Source organism: Lissotriton vulgaris, chromosome 7 (genome assembly GCF_964263255.1).
Source record: "Lissotriton vulgaris chromosome 7, aLisVul1.2, whole genome shotgun sequence".
NCBI lineage: Eukaryota > Metazoa > Chordata > Amphibia > Caudata > Salamandridae > Lissotriton > Lissotriton vulgaris.
The window spans coordinates 809466771-809483049 of NC_141695.1; the positions used below are offsets into that span (position 1 = coordinate 809466771).

The 16279-nt window shown below is 42.5% G+C and overlaps 1 protein-coding gene across 1 annotated transcript in view; it reads left to right on the forward strand.

Annotated features, from left to right (window-relative positions):
- The window catches only part of DNAH17 (dynein axonemal heavy chain 17), a 15539113-nt gene that overhangs the window by 1374058 nt on the left and 14148776 nt on the right, over nucleotides 1–16279 (forward strand). Inside the window, exon 9 of the mRNA XM_086931082.1 lies at nucleotides 5182–5268. Within this exon, the coding sequence (XP_086787208.1) occupies nucleotides 5182–5268 (87 nt within the window). The remainder of the gene's footprint in view (nucleotides 1–5181; nucleotides 5269–16279) is intronic.

A 16279-nucleotide genomic window follows, 5' to 3' on the forward strand; every position in this document is an offset into this window, starting at 1 on the left:
TGCTCCCATTTCAGACATTTGTAAGGCTGCCAGCTGGAAGTCTGTTCACAATTTTACTAATTAATACTGTCTGAATTCAGATTACGGAGCAGGTACTCACATAAGGGAGGCTTCCATGAGGAACCATTTTAGGTGATTATTGCAGCTTTTCCATTTTTTGTCTTCATTATTTGTGGGTTGGGCCTGCTATTCTCTTCAGTTCTTATGACTTGATGAGGATCTTCTGGAAGAGGATTAAAGGTTACTCTCCTGCCATTCTAGTTCTCTTCCACAGGAGCCTTGATCATATTCTTAAGCCACCCTCCCAACTCTCCAGGACAAGATATATTACATCTATTGTCTTCCACCTAAAATCCTTTGTTTTTCTGTAAAAATGACCTAGCCTAATTGTCACCTGTAGGGTATTATTGAATGCAGGGTGTGCTACAAGGCCCTTAAAGGCACACTGCCAGATTTTCTCTCCTATGAATTGCATTTTCTTATTGGCAGGCACTGTCCCATATTTACTTTCCTTTTCCTTTTCCTTTTAAAAAAGGGTTGTGAAAGATTTTCTTTGTTAAGTATATTGAATCATTTTTAATTGGTTTCTTTTTTAAGATAAAAATTAGATGAAATGTAGTAATTTCTAGGCTTTTACAGGCTGCAAACATATATGTAATGTACTACGGTACAAGTTTAAAGTGTTCTGGGATCCCGCACATGGGAAAAACTATCAGTGCTTATGACTATCGTGAGGATTCCCCTGGAGGAGAAATAGGGTTATAGATAAGAAACAGAGGCTCTAGTTAGCAGAGGTATGCACCCTGTCCAAGTAGGGACCACAATTCTAGTCAGGGTAAGTCAGTTACACATCATAAAGTATCCTGTGCTCACCCTCTGGTAGCTTGGTGCTGAGCAGGCAGGCCTAGCTTAGGAGGAAATGTATAACGTATTTGTGCAACACAACACACAGTAACGCAATAAAAACACCACAAAACACTCCACCTCAGGTTAGAAAAATAGAACGAATTTTATAAATAAAATAAGACTAAAACAACAACAATCCAATAAGTAGAAGTTTAGATATGATTTTTATTTAAAGAACAAAAAAGTCTGTAAGGCTTAGAAGCAAGAAGCGCAATTTGGGGGTTATCTGGTCGCACTGGACCTGGTCGAAGTAAAATGTTTAGGCTGACCCCAATGGAGCTCGTGCCCGATACAAGAGTCATGCAGGCCCGCTGAACACAGTACCTTGATCTTGGTCGCAACAGCAACATATAGGATGCAGATAAGCAAGATGTCGATCCCGCAGTCGAGTTGATGCTATAATTTTCTTCAACCAGTCGTGGCGATGCATCACTTTGGAAGACGAAGCTCCAAGCTGAGAGGTGTTGGTTCTATAGAAAGGTTTCTCTACTCAGTTGAGGGGATGTGTCGATCTTCCCACACTGCAGTGGTGGCAATGCATCAGTTCTGATGTATTGGTTCATTGAGACGGTGCACTGGTTCCGAATGTGATGAATCGATTCTGCTCCTGCAACAGGGTTGATGCGCCTGTTCTGCTACAAGCAGACTGGAAATGCATCTGTTTTTCTGAAGCAAGTATCTGGGCCCACTTCCAATGGACCAGGCACAGGAGTGGGTGCAGAGAAACTTTGAAATCCCTGAGCCTCAAGCAACAGAAGGCAAGCCAACAACCACTTGAAGCTCACTCTGGGTACAAGTCAGAGTCCAGCTCTTCCACAGCAGGGTCAACGAGCAGCAGGCAACAGGGCAGAGCAGCAGTCAGCAGTCCTTATAGCAACGCCACTGTTCCTTTGATAGAGGTTTTTTACCGGTTCAGAAGAGTCAGATTTGGTGGGGTCAGAGACCCAGTACTTATACCCAGCTGTGCCTTTGAAGTGAGGGTGACAAAAGAAGGGTCTTTGAAGTGCACAGAGGTCCTTTCTTTCCTCCCTTGGCTCTAGACTCACTATGAGGGGTAATCAACGCTTTGTGTGGAGACAGGACTCTGCCTATACAGGTGTAAGTGTCAGCTCTTCCCTTCCATCCTGCCCAGGACGAGCCATCAGGATGCAGATGGGCACTCAGACACATCTAACCGTCCTTTGTATGTGGATATCTAGAGGGTATGCACAATGTCAAGCTGTCACCCACCCCAGACATGTATTGGAGACAGGCTGCAGGCACACAGTAGTAATAGCAGAGAAATGACTACTTTATAAAAGTAAACACAAGGAGATGTTGGACGGAGCACTGAAACTTTTCAGACACTCACCCCCAGTCACAGATCTGTGGTGAATCCATCATCATTCTATAGCTCACTTTGCCACCTCAGGTCAGACCCCGCTATACGCAAATCACTCTTGACACTGTGCCTCATGGGAACAGTCCAGTCCGAACTGCCAAGCCAGGTCTTCGTGAACTGGAAATAAGCATCCTGGAACCAGTTTCTGGGTTACACCCTTCATCAGCTAGGCTAGCTTGAATCCAGTGGCAAAGTGAGCAAGGTACCCACGTCTGGGCATACCCTGCCAACTTAGAGCGAAGAAAGCAAACACAAGGAGATGATGTACGGAGCTCTGAAACTTTTCCTGACACTCACCCCCAGTCACAGATTTGGGTTGAATCCATCATCATTATTTAGCTCACTTTTCCACCTCAGTTCAGACCCAGCTATATGCAAATCAATCGACCCTGTGCCTCATGGGAAAATTCAAGCCCAACTGCCAAGACAGGCCTTCCCTGAACCATAAACAAGCATCCTGGGACCAGTTTCTGGGTAACGCCCTTCATCCGCCAGGCTAGCTTGAATCCAGTGGCAAAGTGAGCAAGGGACCCACGTCTTGGCTTACTTTGCCAACTTATGGCAAACAAATCAAACACAAGGAGATGATGGACGGAGTGCTGAAACTTTTCAGACACTCGCCCCCAGTCACAGATCTGGGTTAAATCCATTATCATTCTTAGGCTCAAACTGGAATGGCGAGCACAAAAACGATGGATTTAGTCTCAGATCTCTGTACTGGGGTGAATGTATGACATTGTTCTGCATTCTGTCTATCAATTGTTGTTTTTGCATTTGTCACCCCAAGTGGGACAGGTATGCCCAGACGTGGGTCCTGTGCTCTCCATGCCTCTGGAGTCAAGCTATCCTGGCTGATGAGGGGTGAAACCCCAAACCCGGGCCTAGGATGCTTGCTTCCAGTCCAGGGAGGACCTGGCCTGGCAGTTCGGGCTGGACTGCTCCCATTGGGCGCAGGTTCAAGACTAATTTGCATATGGCTGGGTCCAAACTGGAATGGCATGGTGAGCAAAAAAACGATGGATTTAGGCCCAGATCTCTTTCCTGAGGTGAAGGTATGACATTGTTCTGCTTTCTGTCCATCAACTCGTGTTTTAACTTTGTAAAAGTGGCATTTCTAAAATAGTAATGTTGAATCTAACTTTACCAGTAAAGAGGATTCATCATTACCATTCCAACTATATAAAACATGAAATTGCTACTCCTTTCCAATCAGAAATTACATTTTAAAGTGTTATAAGGAATTCCAAATGTTGATCTATGAGAGGATTAGGCTTTGTAGTAGAAAATGAATTTGAGTATTTTTCACTATCAGGACATGGGAAACTTAAAAGTACATGTCCTACCTTTTACTTACGCAACACCATGCCCCATGGGCTACCTGGGGCCCACCTTAGAGGTAACTTATTTGCAATAAAAGGGAAGTTTAAGGCTAAGCAAAGTGTTTTAAATGCCAAGTTGAAATGGCAGTAAAACTGCTCATACAGTCTCTGCAGTGGCAGGCATGAGACATGTTTAAATGGCTACTTGTGTGGGTGACACAATCAGTTCAGAACCTTCTAGTAGCATGTACGGGCCCTGGGAACCTGCAGTGCCCTCTGCTAGGGACTTACAGATATATTAAATGTAATCATGTTTAGGGAAGAAGCACATGCACATTAGCTCTAGTCAGCAGTGTTAAAGTGCTCAGAGTCCTAAAGTCATTAAAGAAAATCAGCAAGAAGTGTAGGTAAGGAGGCATACAGTTTGGGGGAAGACCACCCTAAGGCTGACAGGTCTAACAGAAACCATTTCACTGTAATTTTCCACTACATTGGCTTGCGTTTGTAGAATGTTTTTGTATTCATTGTAATGTTGTTTTAGTGTTTGTATTCAAGTACCACTTGCATGTTTGGACTTGATGGGTGCTCGGCCACTGCTTATACCAAAAGTTAGCACTCTTGCACATAGTTAATCAATCTGTTTTCTTGCATTGCTCATCAAATGATTAATAGCACTTGTCAATACACTTGTTACACTGATACCCTATACTAAAAAATACACAGTCAGTGTTAATGTGAAACTGGGAAGCCGGTTGTCATGTGGACTGGGACTTTCAATCTTACACTGGAATATTAGATTTCTTTATCAGCAGCTCAGTGACAACAGTTTTTCCTTTCATTTTTTTTGTCTTTAAAAATAGGTGTGGGTCTGCTTGGTTGCTAATCTATCATTACTTATCATTAAACTTAATTACCCCAATTAAGGTCCCCCTCATTCCAGTCATGTCCTCATTAGTAATGACTCGGATGAGGAGGTCCTACGATGAGATAATAGTTGTTCCGATCCTTTTATCTAATTGGAAAAAAATGGAAACCTAATATTGCCTTTACATAGGCATTGTGTTTTCTTGATGAAGAGAGATTTTTAATGTTTCAAAAGTGTTCTGGGATACTGCTCATGGGTGGTGATAGTGTTTATGAATTTGATAGAGAACCGGTGCTACAGTAAAGTTTTCTTCATATACTTTTGACTCCTGAATCAGTTCTATAGACCTGAATTACAATGGTAAACTTACACTTTTTGTGTAAGTTTATGATTGTTTGCTATTAAATATTTCATTTTTTGTAGTAGTGTCTTTACGATTGCAGAGTATCCGCTCATAAAAAGATAGGACTGTTTCTCTGCGTATAAAAATATAGGACTATTCTATCTTTTTATGTGTGGAGTCTCTACTGTCATAAAGATACTACTAGTAAAATACCTTTGTGAATAGCAAACAATTATAAACTTACACAAAAGTTAAGTTTAACTTTGTAATTCAGGCCCTACATCTTTATTAATCATGTTGCTGTTTTGTTCATGTTTGTCCTGTGAAGATATTATAGTAACCCTATTGTTTGTATTTCTTACTTAAGGACAAGGAAGTAAGACCATGGGATTTTCCTCTTTCCCTCATTTTCAGTCGCATGGATGGGTTTTCACACAGAATAAAGACAATCGAGGTAACTATGAAATGTCACTACTAACTGAGTGCTAATCACTTTCATGTAATGTACAGCACAAGACGTTGATGGAGAGTGCATACAGTAGTTCTCTTACTCTTGAGAGTCCTAAGCTTTATTGCAGGTCTTCATCTATCAACATCATTTTTAGGTTTCGCCCACACAGCGCGCTGGTGAAATTGATTGAATTTAATATAAATCTTAAGAGTCTTAAATACTGCCTTACTTTTCATTTGTTTGTGTGCTTGCCACTTATTTTTCCTCTGTTTCTATAGGTTGTAGCATACTATTTACTGTTGTTCTTCGTGTGCTCTTTTTATCAGTGTCCAATGGCCCAAGTACTCCATTTCATCCACTTTTGTGGAGCTTTTTTTTCAGGTTGTGCCTGCACAGCACTCGCACTCTGCTTCTTTTGTTTGTCCTCCACCCGTTACCTAATCTCCCTGTGGGGGCACACATTTCAAGCGTGCTTGTTTTTAATTTCATGCCTGCACTCTATACAGGTGCATATGTTCCATCTTTCCACTGTTCCCTATCACATTAAAGCTTTTGTTTCTCCCACATCCTTATATACCCCCTCCTGCTGTTCGTTGTTATAACAACACAGACATCCAAATTGAGACACATTTAAGCTGCATTACAAATTAAATCAGAAATGGGGAAAATTACAGCGCAGATCAATTTATTTTTAACACGTGTACCACTTCAGTTTCGAATTCTCCCGCTTTCCCCTCCAAGACTGCAGAGTGTATATTCTTCATGCGCTAGTGCACAAGCTGCTCCTTCTCATGGCAGACTGAACATGAGGTAATCTCTCAAGTCGCAAGCACAATATAACTCCACAGTCACCATGTGACCCCTGAGGCATGCCCGAATCAATTAGGTGACCAGCAAGGCTAACTTGAAATTAACCCAGGTTTCGGGAGGCATCCAAAAATTCTTTAAAAAAGCAACACAAAAGCAGGTTCTTCCGCCTATGGAAGCCTATAGGGTACAGGCAAGAAGGGCTGCACTATATGGTGTAGAAATTTGGGGGCATTGTGCTCCATCAACTCTAGAACGCACAGAGAATGCGTTCATTAAACAGCTCTTTAGCCTCCCAATAAGTACACCCCTAATTTCATTGAAAATGGATCTGGGAATTAGGTCCATTTGTGAGGAAGCTGCACTAAGACTGTTAACCTTCTGGAGACGCTTATGGAGCACTCCCGAGTTAGCCCCGTATAGAGAGGAATTAACTGAGATACTGGGGCTGAACGGGGCGAGTAAGATACCCTGGTTGAGACATTTAAAGTTGCTGTGTGTGGAACTGGGGAGGGTGGATTTGTGGGGAGAGCCTCAAATTGTGTCACAATCCATTACTAGAAAGGCCCTGGTTGAGGCTAACAGGGAACATCGGCTGTCCAATCGGATGAGTAACGGTTCAACTGGTCGGCTGACTAATGCTTTTCTTACAGTTAAAAGTACTTATTGGGCAAAGACCATTTTGGATAGTATTCAACCAGCGTTGGCCAAAAAATTGTTTTTACAATTTAGATATGGGTGCCTCCCGCTTCGTTCATTTGTTAAAAACTGGGGGGACCATGATGCGATTGAATGCCCTGCCTGTGGTGAAGTAGAGGAAACGGAGGTGCACGTTTTCTTCCACTGCCACTCTTACAGGACACCTAGGCGACGCTGGTTAGTACAAGTATGTAAGAATATGGGCACAAGACACTCAAATGAGGCTTTTAGAATACTCAAAACTGAGTTGCACCCCCCAATTGTCTATTCAGTCTCCCATTATTTATTTTCCATGTGGTGCATAAGAAGGACGTTTTTGGAGCCCGATCCCTAACGGTTGAACCCAGTTATTGGTCCTTCACCTTTTTTAGAAACAAAATAAGATTTATTAATTATGTCCCATGATTGAACAAATTTAATTGTAATTGTATTAACAATGAAGCCTTAGCTTCTGTTTTAATAAGTTATTTTATTATATGTGTGTGGGTCTCTAGTATGGTTTTGTTCTAACAATTGCACAAATTATTTGTACTAGCACTTTATGGCCATTGCTTATGTGTACAGTAATTGAATGGAAGAACTGTATTAATGTTTTTATCCAAGTTGTTATGTACTCTGGACATGTATATGCTTTTATGGTCAATGTACCAAAAAAAAGCTTTTCAAATGGAATTAGGTGACCAGTCAGCAATCCATTATTTTCCAAGCTGGTAGGCACAGATGTGGAGCCCCGCTGAGGATTACTGCATAGGCAGCTAATATTCTACGTGTATTTTCTCAATCTGATGTAGTAACCAGCGGCTGGCAGTAGAAGAAAGCAGTGGCGTCTGGTACTAGGCAATGCATCTCTTATCAATTTTACATGACAAAAAGTACAGGGGCGTTGATAAAGCAAAGGAGCAGTTATAACGATTGAGATCGAAGCAGTGCAAGGTTTGTTTTTGTAGTTGGTTGTTCTCTCAGGATGAATATATAATGTGAGCATAGTGTGCATCTTTATTGATCTCTCTAATGTATTTGTTTTTCAACCCTCTCCCGTTGTTTGGTCTCCTTTTTTATTTTTGCAGTTTAACGTAAACCCGCCCTAAAGGTATCGGAGTGCTTTAGATGAGCACTAAATTACAGTAAATGACAAGCAACATGCAGTGACTGAAATCTAGCAATTTGTTAGCCATTGTAATGGGAAAGGGGGCGATTAAGGTCCTCAAAGCACCCATTCATGTGAAATACTGCTTCTTGAGATCATTAAGGTGGAGAATATTTGATTTGCAAAACAATCACAGGATGTTCAGCCTCCCGCAGAGACTCGAAATTCCCCAGCTTCAAGATTGACCGCTCTAGTTCTGGGTGGGTGACACTACTTCCGAACACACAGTTAAAAAGCATTCCAAAGCAGCCCGACCATATTATACGTTGCTCTGTGACCGCATTTCTATAGAATCACTCTTTCCACAACCAAGGCTGTGTACAAATGAGCCCATCCAGACTCAGTTCCCTCAACCCCAAGCAAGAGTGCCCTAAGGCATTCCAGAAGAATGTGTTCACTATCCAGGTCACTGTTCGACCTGACACCCTTGGCGTGGTTTGCCCCTATCTTTTTGCCTTTGCCTCCTGTATTTTTGATGCTGTGCTGGATTTCGTTTTTGCTGGTTTAGATGCTTTGGACACTCTGCCACTGCTGATTAGTGCCAGAGTGTAAGTGCTCCCTATGGAAATTATCATATTGATTGAATGTACCTGATTGGCATATTTGTATCACCACGAAGTCCCTAGTAAAGTGCACTGGGTGTGCCAGGGCTGGTGATGACAGATGCTACTAGTGGGCCTGCAGCACTGATTGTGCCACCCACATGAGTAGCCCTAAAATCGTGTCTCAGGCCTGCCTGTGTGCAGTCAGTGGACTGCCATGTCCTCCTGGTCAGTGTCCCCACTGGCTAGGCCTAACCCTTCCCTTTGTGTACACATTGGTCACCCCTATGGAAGGCTCAAGGTTCCCCCTTGGGCAGGGTGCAGTGTATATGAAAGGTAGAGCATGTACTAGTGCAGGTAACATGTTCTGGTAGTGAACAGCAGCCCTTTTGTGTGATCACTGCTGCAAGGTTATCTTGCTCCATAGACTAACATGGGGGAGGCTGGTACCAATGGATACCAGCCTATCTTCCCACAGGAACAAGATGGGATATAGGTGATTGATATCCCTGAACTCAGAATTTAATAACACATCTTTTAGGAAAGGTTGTTTTTAAATTCTGTGTTTGAGAACAGTACTTTTAGAAAGTGGCTGTTCTCTTGTCTAACCTTTATGTGTGCCTGGACCTGCTTGTGGATTGGCTGTCTGGTTTGAGGGTGACAGGGGCTGGGGAGCCCCCAGGAGGTTGTCTGAGTCAGCCCTTGGTTGAATGACTGCATCTGCAACTAGAGTGGTGGGAGGAGATAGCACCTGGGAGTGAATAGGGCTGTGCCTGCCTGCCACAATGCTGGCTCCACCTCCGGCTGGGTGGCTGACGCCTCTGCCCCTCACTCTGAAAGGACGGAAGTAGCCTGGAAACCAAAGTACTCCAGCAACACCCAGAACTGGTTTAGACCGGGCTCAGGGCTCACTTGCACAAAGACTTCAAAGACTTTTAGGGGTATAAGAGAAGGACCCCTGACAACAGATTTTCTGATTTCTACAATCAAGAGGAACCTCTGCCAGAAGAAGAACCGCTGAAGAAACTGAGGAAGACTGCCCTTGCTGTGTGCTCTGGGGCTGACCTGTTTGGCTGCTCAACTGAAGGAGAGGTGGACTTTGCTGTGTGCTGTGACCCCTGCCTGCTTGATCATCAGACTTTGCTGTGTGCTGTGTCTGCAAAGAATCTCCAAGGGCCGGAGAAGAGCTAGCCTCCTGTTTTGGAACCCAGGGTCAAAAGGTTCCCCAGAAACTCCAAGACGCCGTGAAGACTGTGCTGTGTTTGCCCCCGGTGCGTGAGTTCAACTGTGGTCGTGTGACTGGATCGGTGTGCTCATCGGCACATAACTGAGGGTGACCGGAGGATCGTTGTGCCTCCCTGCATAAAGAATCGCCCCAAAAGATCCTGTGGTCTTGTGGTCGGTCTGCCAACGACCTGCGCCCTAAGACCTCCGTGCCGCTCAAACACCGCCGCTGCCCGGGGCCTAAAAAGAGCCAGAAGATCTTGCTGCCCCCGCCGGGGTCGCGTAGAAGAAACCGAAGGAGCTGCGTCCTAATTGGCTCACAGATATGAGCCCCCTCAGCAACACCGAAGCTTGGTCCGGCGGTGCCGCGCTGGGATTGATCCCCGGGCCGCCCTGTCATCTCCAGGCTCGCGCAGTGATTGGTCCATCGCCGGAGGCCAGATTGAGGTTCCGCGCTCCAATAGGTCCATCACCGAGGGCTCGACTCGAAGGCTGCGCTGAGATTGGTCTGGCGCTCGTGAGGATTCAGCGCTCACGTCTGTGGAGCCGCGTTCGAGGAGTGCCACGTCTTCGCCGGGGGAGCCGTGTGCATCGATCACCCCCAGCCTGCCGTCCTCGCACCAGAAAGGTATTTAAGCTCCCCGCCGCTCGTTGGATTGTCGAGAGCAGGCGGAGAGCTAGCGGGACCGGCAGAGGCCGAGTGGGGGGTTTCCTTGTCAGAACCGGTGTCATCACGCTAGCAGCGCTTCCCCAGAGCAGCGCTAAACACGACCTTGAGCCATTGTTAAAGTGTTACAGCCGGCTACCATTGCTTTTTGAACCATGAGAGACCGAGAGTTAAATGATATAAAGACTTCCTAGAAAATAGTGCAACCTTACAGGAATAAAGAGATTATGTACTGCCTTGCTTTTTGCTAAACTACCAAAACTAGATAAAGTTATATTTTTAATATACCTACCTGTGTGGTCTCAGTTTGTGGTGTGTTTTAGAGTTACTGTGTGTGTTAAGTGCAAAAAATATACACATTGCCTGGGGGATAAGCCTGCCTGCTCGTGCCAAGCTACCTAGGGGTGAGCAGGGGTTATCTACAGTGTGTATCCCTTTACCCTGACTAGAAGTAAGGGTTCCTACTTGGCCAAAGACCCCCAGTTCTAACAGTCACTCATGCCCTCTGCAAAATATTCTTTATACAGCAACTCCATGCCCAGGTTCAAACTTATGAACTAAGTTTGCATACCCCTTCCCAGAAGACAATACATCAAGTCACTCCATAAACAGTTTTCAAGAGCATCAGTGATCAACAGTGTGGCAAGCAAAGGTTTTACTGGTGAGTTTCCATCAGACCAGGTATGTATGTGTGTTTTTTTTAAACAGGATTTAAATGCTCTGTGTTTACATGGAACGATGTGTAAAATTGGGTTTATATGCAAATAAACAGGTCTCCAGCTTTTTCCATTTATTACCCCGGCCGCCGATTCATGAACAGAGCTTCAAGAAAATAGGAAATCAGAGCACCAGTACGGGAAGCTTTTATGCCCTGTGAATAATGAACACAAGGCCCTTAACGCTGTTATGAAAATAAACATTTTATCTAGCAAGATCCATAGTAGTAACCCTGAATTGTGTAAAACAGCTAGCCTGCAGATAAGCTTGATTTATTGCTTGTAAATCAGACTCTCTCCTGAATGCTGCACACCAACCTGTATAACAACACAGTAAGCGGCATATGTAGTAGGAGCCACCTGCTGAATGAATATTCAGCATATGAACATTGACAAAGCCAATAGATTTTTGCGTAATTATAGATTAGCACATTTTCGCACCATAATCCATCATCTCCTGTATAACTTGCAAATTTTAGGAAAGAAATGTTTTTGTTTCTAGCCTAAATGGATCACAATTTACAAAAAAATGCAGTGACATGATGTTGTGCAATGGAAGGCCTTTTGCAAAGCTCAACTGGTCACCTTTCTGTTACTTATTGCTATATTTAGGTATTAAACTGGTACTAATGTTGTCCAAGATGGCGGCGAGTAAGTCAGTCTTCTCGGAGCTCTGCCGACCAGGACACTGAATGGGGAGGTCGCTGTCATCTGCAGGGGCCCCAAGACACCTGAGTGGCACTATATCAAGCCCCTGCATTAAGCCACTGCCAGTGGGGACTTGGATGCCATGCAGCACTCCAGCGTGACTCGAGAACCCAAGACGGCCGCATTGGATGACTCACGATAGTGGGCGCCATGGCTCCTCGCTCTTGAGGAGGAGACGCATTATGGCAAGTCCATCCATGCCCTTGGACTTCCAGTCTCTGTGGTGCCTCCCCGGCTGGGCAACAGTTGCCTGCCACACCAGCAATGACTCTTGCATACGTGGGAGAATGGCCTACTCCAGGCGATGACTGCAGCCAGCCTCCAGCACAGCCTTCGTGGTTGAGGGTGCAGGACACAGTGAGGCCCTGTGACTGCGAGCCCCACCTGGATTAATTGTAGTGGGACTGACAGGATGTGCCCGCTCCCTCACTGCAGAATCACTGACAGAATATCAAAGGTCAGAATATCGATCTACAGAAATATTGAAGCAAGAATATCGAAGTCAAGAATATTGACATCCTATCTACATTATGGTATGTACAAAAATATCGAGAGAAAAAATATCGATGTCAAAAATATTGTTGTTAAAAATATAGTTTTTTAATTTAAGTTAAAACAAGTTAAATAAAGTAAATAATATATATAATTAAAAAAAACATAGGTAAAAATATTTCAAAATGTCTAAAAATTATAAGTAATATGTATATATATATATAAAACGTAAAACTAAATTATACATATCCATATATTATATATATATATATATATATATATATATATATATATATATTTATTAATATTTTGTAATATTTTATTTTAATAACTTATTATTCGTTCAAACATATCTTATAAATTATAAATACATATATACACTAAAAACAATAATATAAATAAAAATTAAATACATATATAACAAATAAAAAAATAAAACTATTTTATATATTTAAAATTAATTATAAACTACATTAACTTAAATAATACAAAAAATAGTAGATAGCGAAGGGAATAAAATTACTATTCCAACTCCAAACAGTGCAACAGTAGGGAAAGTGTTGGATAGCGTAAGGATAAAAATTACTATTCCAAATCCAAACAGTTTAACAGTAGTGAAAGTGTTGGATAGCGTAGAGGTTAAAAATACTATTCCCACTCCATGGAGTGCAACAGTAGGGAAAGTGTTGGATAGCGTAAACTCGATGTTAGGAGATTTTGAATTATGTCGAAAACACACATTGAATAGCTTTCTCACACTACTAGTTGCGGCAGCGACATGTTGACTGGGATGCGCCGGGGTCACTGCCTGTGGCGCCGGATGTACTACGCCATGAGGCACATGCCCGGAGTACGCGATGCAGGACTCGGATGTAACCTACATTGTAATTGCATTGCACAAGGATGGCGTATGACAGGTGTGTATCATGTCAAGGACAGTACCAATGTGGACAGTGCTCGTCAGAGTGTAGTATTGGGTTCTCCAGGCCTACATATTCCGCGAAACCCGCTACACCATAAAACAGACGTTGGCACGGAAACTGGACAATGCAAAAGACTTTTTTGGAACACAGCCAACTCATGGGAGGAGTTACAACACCACTGGTCAGTTTGAAAGAACATTCCTAAGTGATGACTGTCCACTAGTACAGAGGGTTTAACTACGCATGTGCAAGCTTGACCAGTACTAAAAATAGCCTGTTGCTGGGCAAGTTAGGTGGTCAGTGGTACAGAGGAAGGACAAAAGGGCATGCTGACCACGAGGCAGCGCGTTCATCTAAAATGGACCCCAGTGTTCTTTGAAATGGCCTCCGACACTATAGTCAAGATAATCGGAAATTCGTGTAGCAAAGCTTAACGCTAACCCGATCACCGTCAAATTACGTCAAGAGGATACTCTATATCATATGTAAGTGCAGAGGGGGGAGGGGGGAGTTTAATCAAAATAGAAAATTGTGATAACACTTCATGTCATGGGGGTACAGACAAAAGGGGGAAAATTGTACCGTTGGTTATGATATGTAACTGGCACTGTAATATATGTTACAGAAGTGATGTTATGTAGTGGATATACATGTGAAGGTGACCTTGCTATGACAAACATATTTTCAACAAAAAAAAGTGTTGGATAGCGTAGGGGTTAAAATTACTATTCCCACTCCAGTGAGTGCAACAGTAGGGAAAGTGTTGGATAGTGTAGGGATTTTAAATTACTATTCCCACTCCAGTGAGTGCAACAGTAGGGAAAGTGTTGGATAGCGTAGCTGTAAAAATGACTATTCCCACTCCAGTAAGTGCAAAAGTAGGGAAAGTGTTGGATAGCGTAGGGGTTAAAATGACTATTCCCACTCCAGGGAGTGCAACAGTAGGGAAAGTATTGGATAGCGTGGGGGTAAAAATTACTATTCCCACTACAGTGAGTGCAACAGTAGGGAAATAGTTGGATAGCGTAGGAGTTAAAATTACTATTCCCACTCCAGTGAGTGCAACAGGAGAGAAAGTGTTGGGTAGCGTAGGGGTTAAAATTACTATTCCCCCTCCAGGGAGTGCAACAGTAGGGAAAGTGTTGGATAGCGTAGAGGTAAAAATTACTATTCCCACTCCGGTGAGTGCAACAGTGTTGAAAATGTAGGATAGCGTAGGGGTTAAATTAACATACTTATTAATTAATTTTTAAAAATTTTAAATAAGTATCATTTTAATAATTAATTAACAAAAAAAATAATAATAAAGACCAGTAAAATAAATTAATATCTACTTAAATAACATTAAATTACTTCCCAATCTATTCTCCCATAAACACATAACCCACTACACATAAAAAAACACAATTAATGTAATGATTAATTAATAAAAATTATCTACCAATTAATAATACATTTGCAATGAATTAATGAACAATAACAATAAAAAATAATAATACATTTATTATAATTAACATAATGATAAAAAATTTCAATTTATAAAAATTAAATACCAATTAATAAATTAATAATAAGGTAATAATCAATAACAATACATAAAAACATATTTATTAATTTTAATTATAATTAATTCCCACCCTATTCCCCCATAAACCCACAACCCTCTACACATAAAAAATAACACAATTAATTTTATTATCAATTAATACACATTATTTACCAATTAATAATTAATTAACAATACATTAATTAATAATAACAATAAATAAAGGCTTGGAGCCATTCGACGAGGAGGAGTGGCAGGAGGCGATTCAGAGCCCCAGAGAAATTGTAATGCACCCCCACTTTAGATTGATTCAACTCAAAATACTGCACCGCACATATTACCCGCGCACCCTCCTGTACTCATGGGGTAAGATCACGAACCCAAGGTGTGCCAGGGGATGTCAGGGGAGGGAACCTTCCTGCACATCTCATGGGAATGTCCTGAGATTGCATACTACTGGCACGGGGTAGTAGAGGTCATGTCCAGGGTGGTGGGATAACAGTCCCTCTAGGCGCAAATTAGTTACTATTGATGATTACAACTGACGCTGACTGGCCCAGACACCAGGGCCTCTGGCTGGCTCTTGCTGCAGGAGTGGCAAAAAGGAAAATTGCCAGAAAGTGGGGGGCGTTTCTGCCTCCGACGCTGGAAGAGTGGAAGCGGGACCTCGGATGGTGTCAACACACAGAAGAAATGGTATATAAAAGTTTGGGGGACTTTAAGAAATGGGGGAAAATCTGGGCGCCTTGGTGGAAATATAGAGGGTGGTCTTGAGAACCTGACTCATGTTGAGGATGTTTCCTGCCGCCTATTCGTCAGTGCATTTTATCACTTCTTCACAATGGTGTCTGCCTGTCATGTAACTCTGACTATGTATACTGTGTCTGCAATTTTCCTGAGTTTTGTTAACCCCTTCGCTGCTAGGCCTTTTCCCCTCCTGTGCTAAGCCTTTTTTTGGCGATTTGGGGTAGTGCGCACTTAGGCTCCTGTAACTTTTTGACCACATAAGGTATCCATGCCAAATTTGCGTCCTTTTCTTCCAACAGCATGTGGATTCTAAAGGTGTCCAGGGTTTGTGGATTCCCTTGGAGGGGTCCCAGAAATTAAGCAAAATACAGTGAAATTTTAGTTTTTTTCAGAAAAATGGGAAAACGGGCTGCAAATGAAAGCCTCTGGGTTTTCCCCTGCAAATGTTATCAAAAAGGGTTTGTGGGGCTAAAATTTCCATTTTCTCAGCTTTTAGGGAATGACAGTCTTTTGTCGGAGAACCAACATTTTTCACACAGTTTTGGCATTTTTCTGGGACAAAGGCTTTTTTTTGCTATTTTTAGAGCTTTCAACCTCCTTCCAGGTAATGGTAGAAATGTGTTTGAAATCAATAATGGATCCTGGAAAGCTATACATTTTTGAAAAGTAGACAACATTTTGAATTCAGAAAGGGGTCATTTGTCTAAATCCATGAAGGTTTCTTTATGGAAACTAACAGTTAAATATTGGAATAATTGAAAATTAGTTGAAAAAAATGCCTTTTGTCTCAACTTTT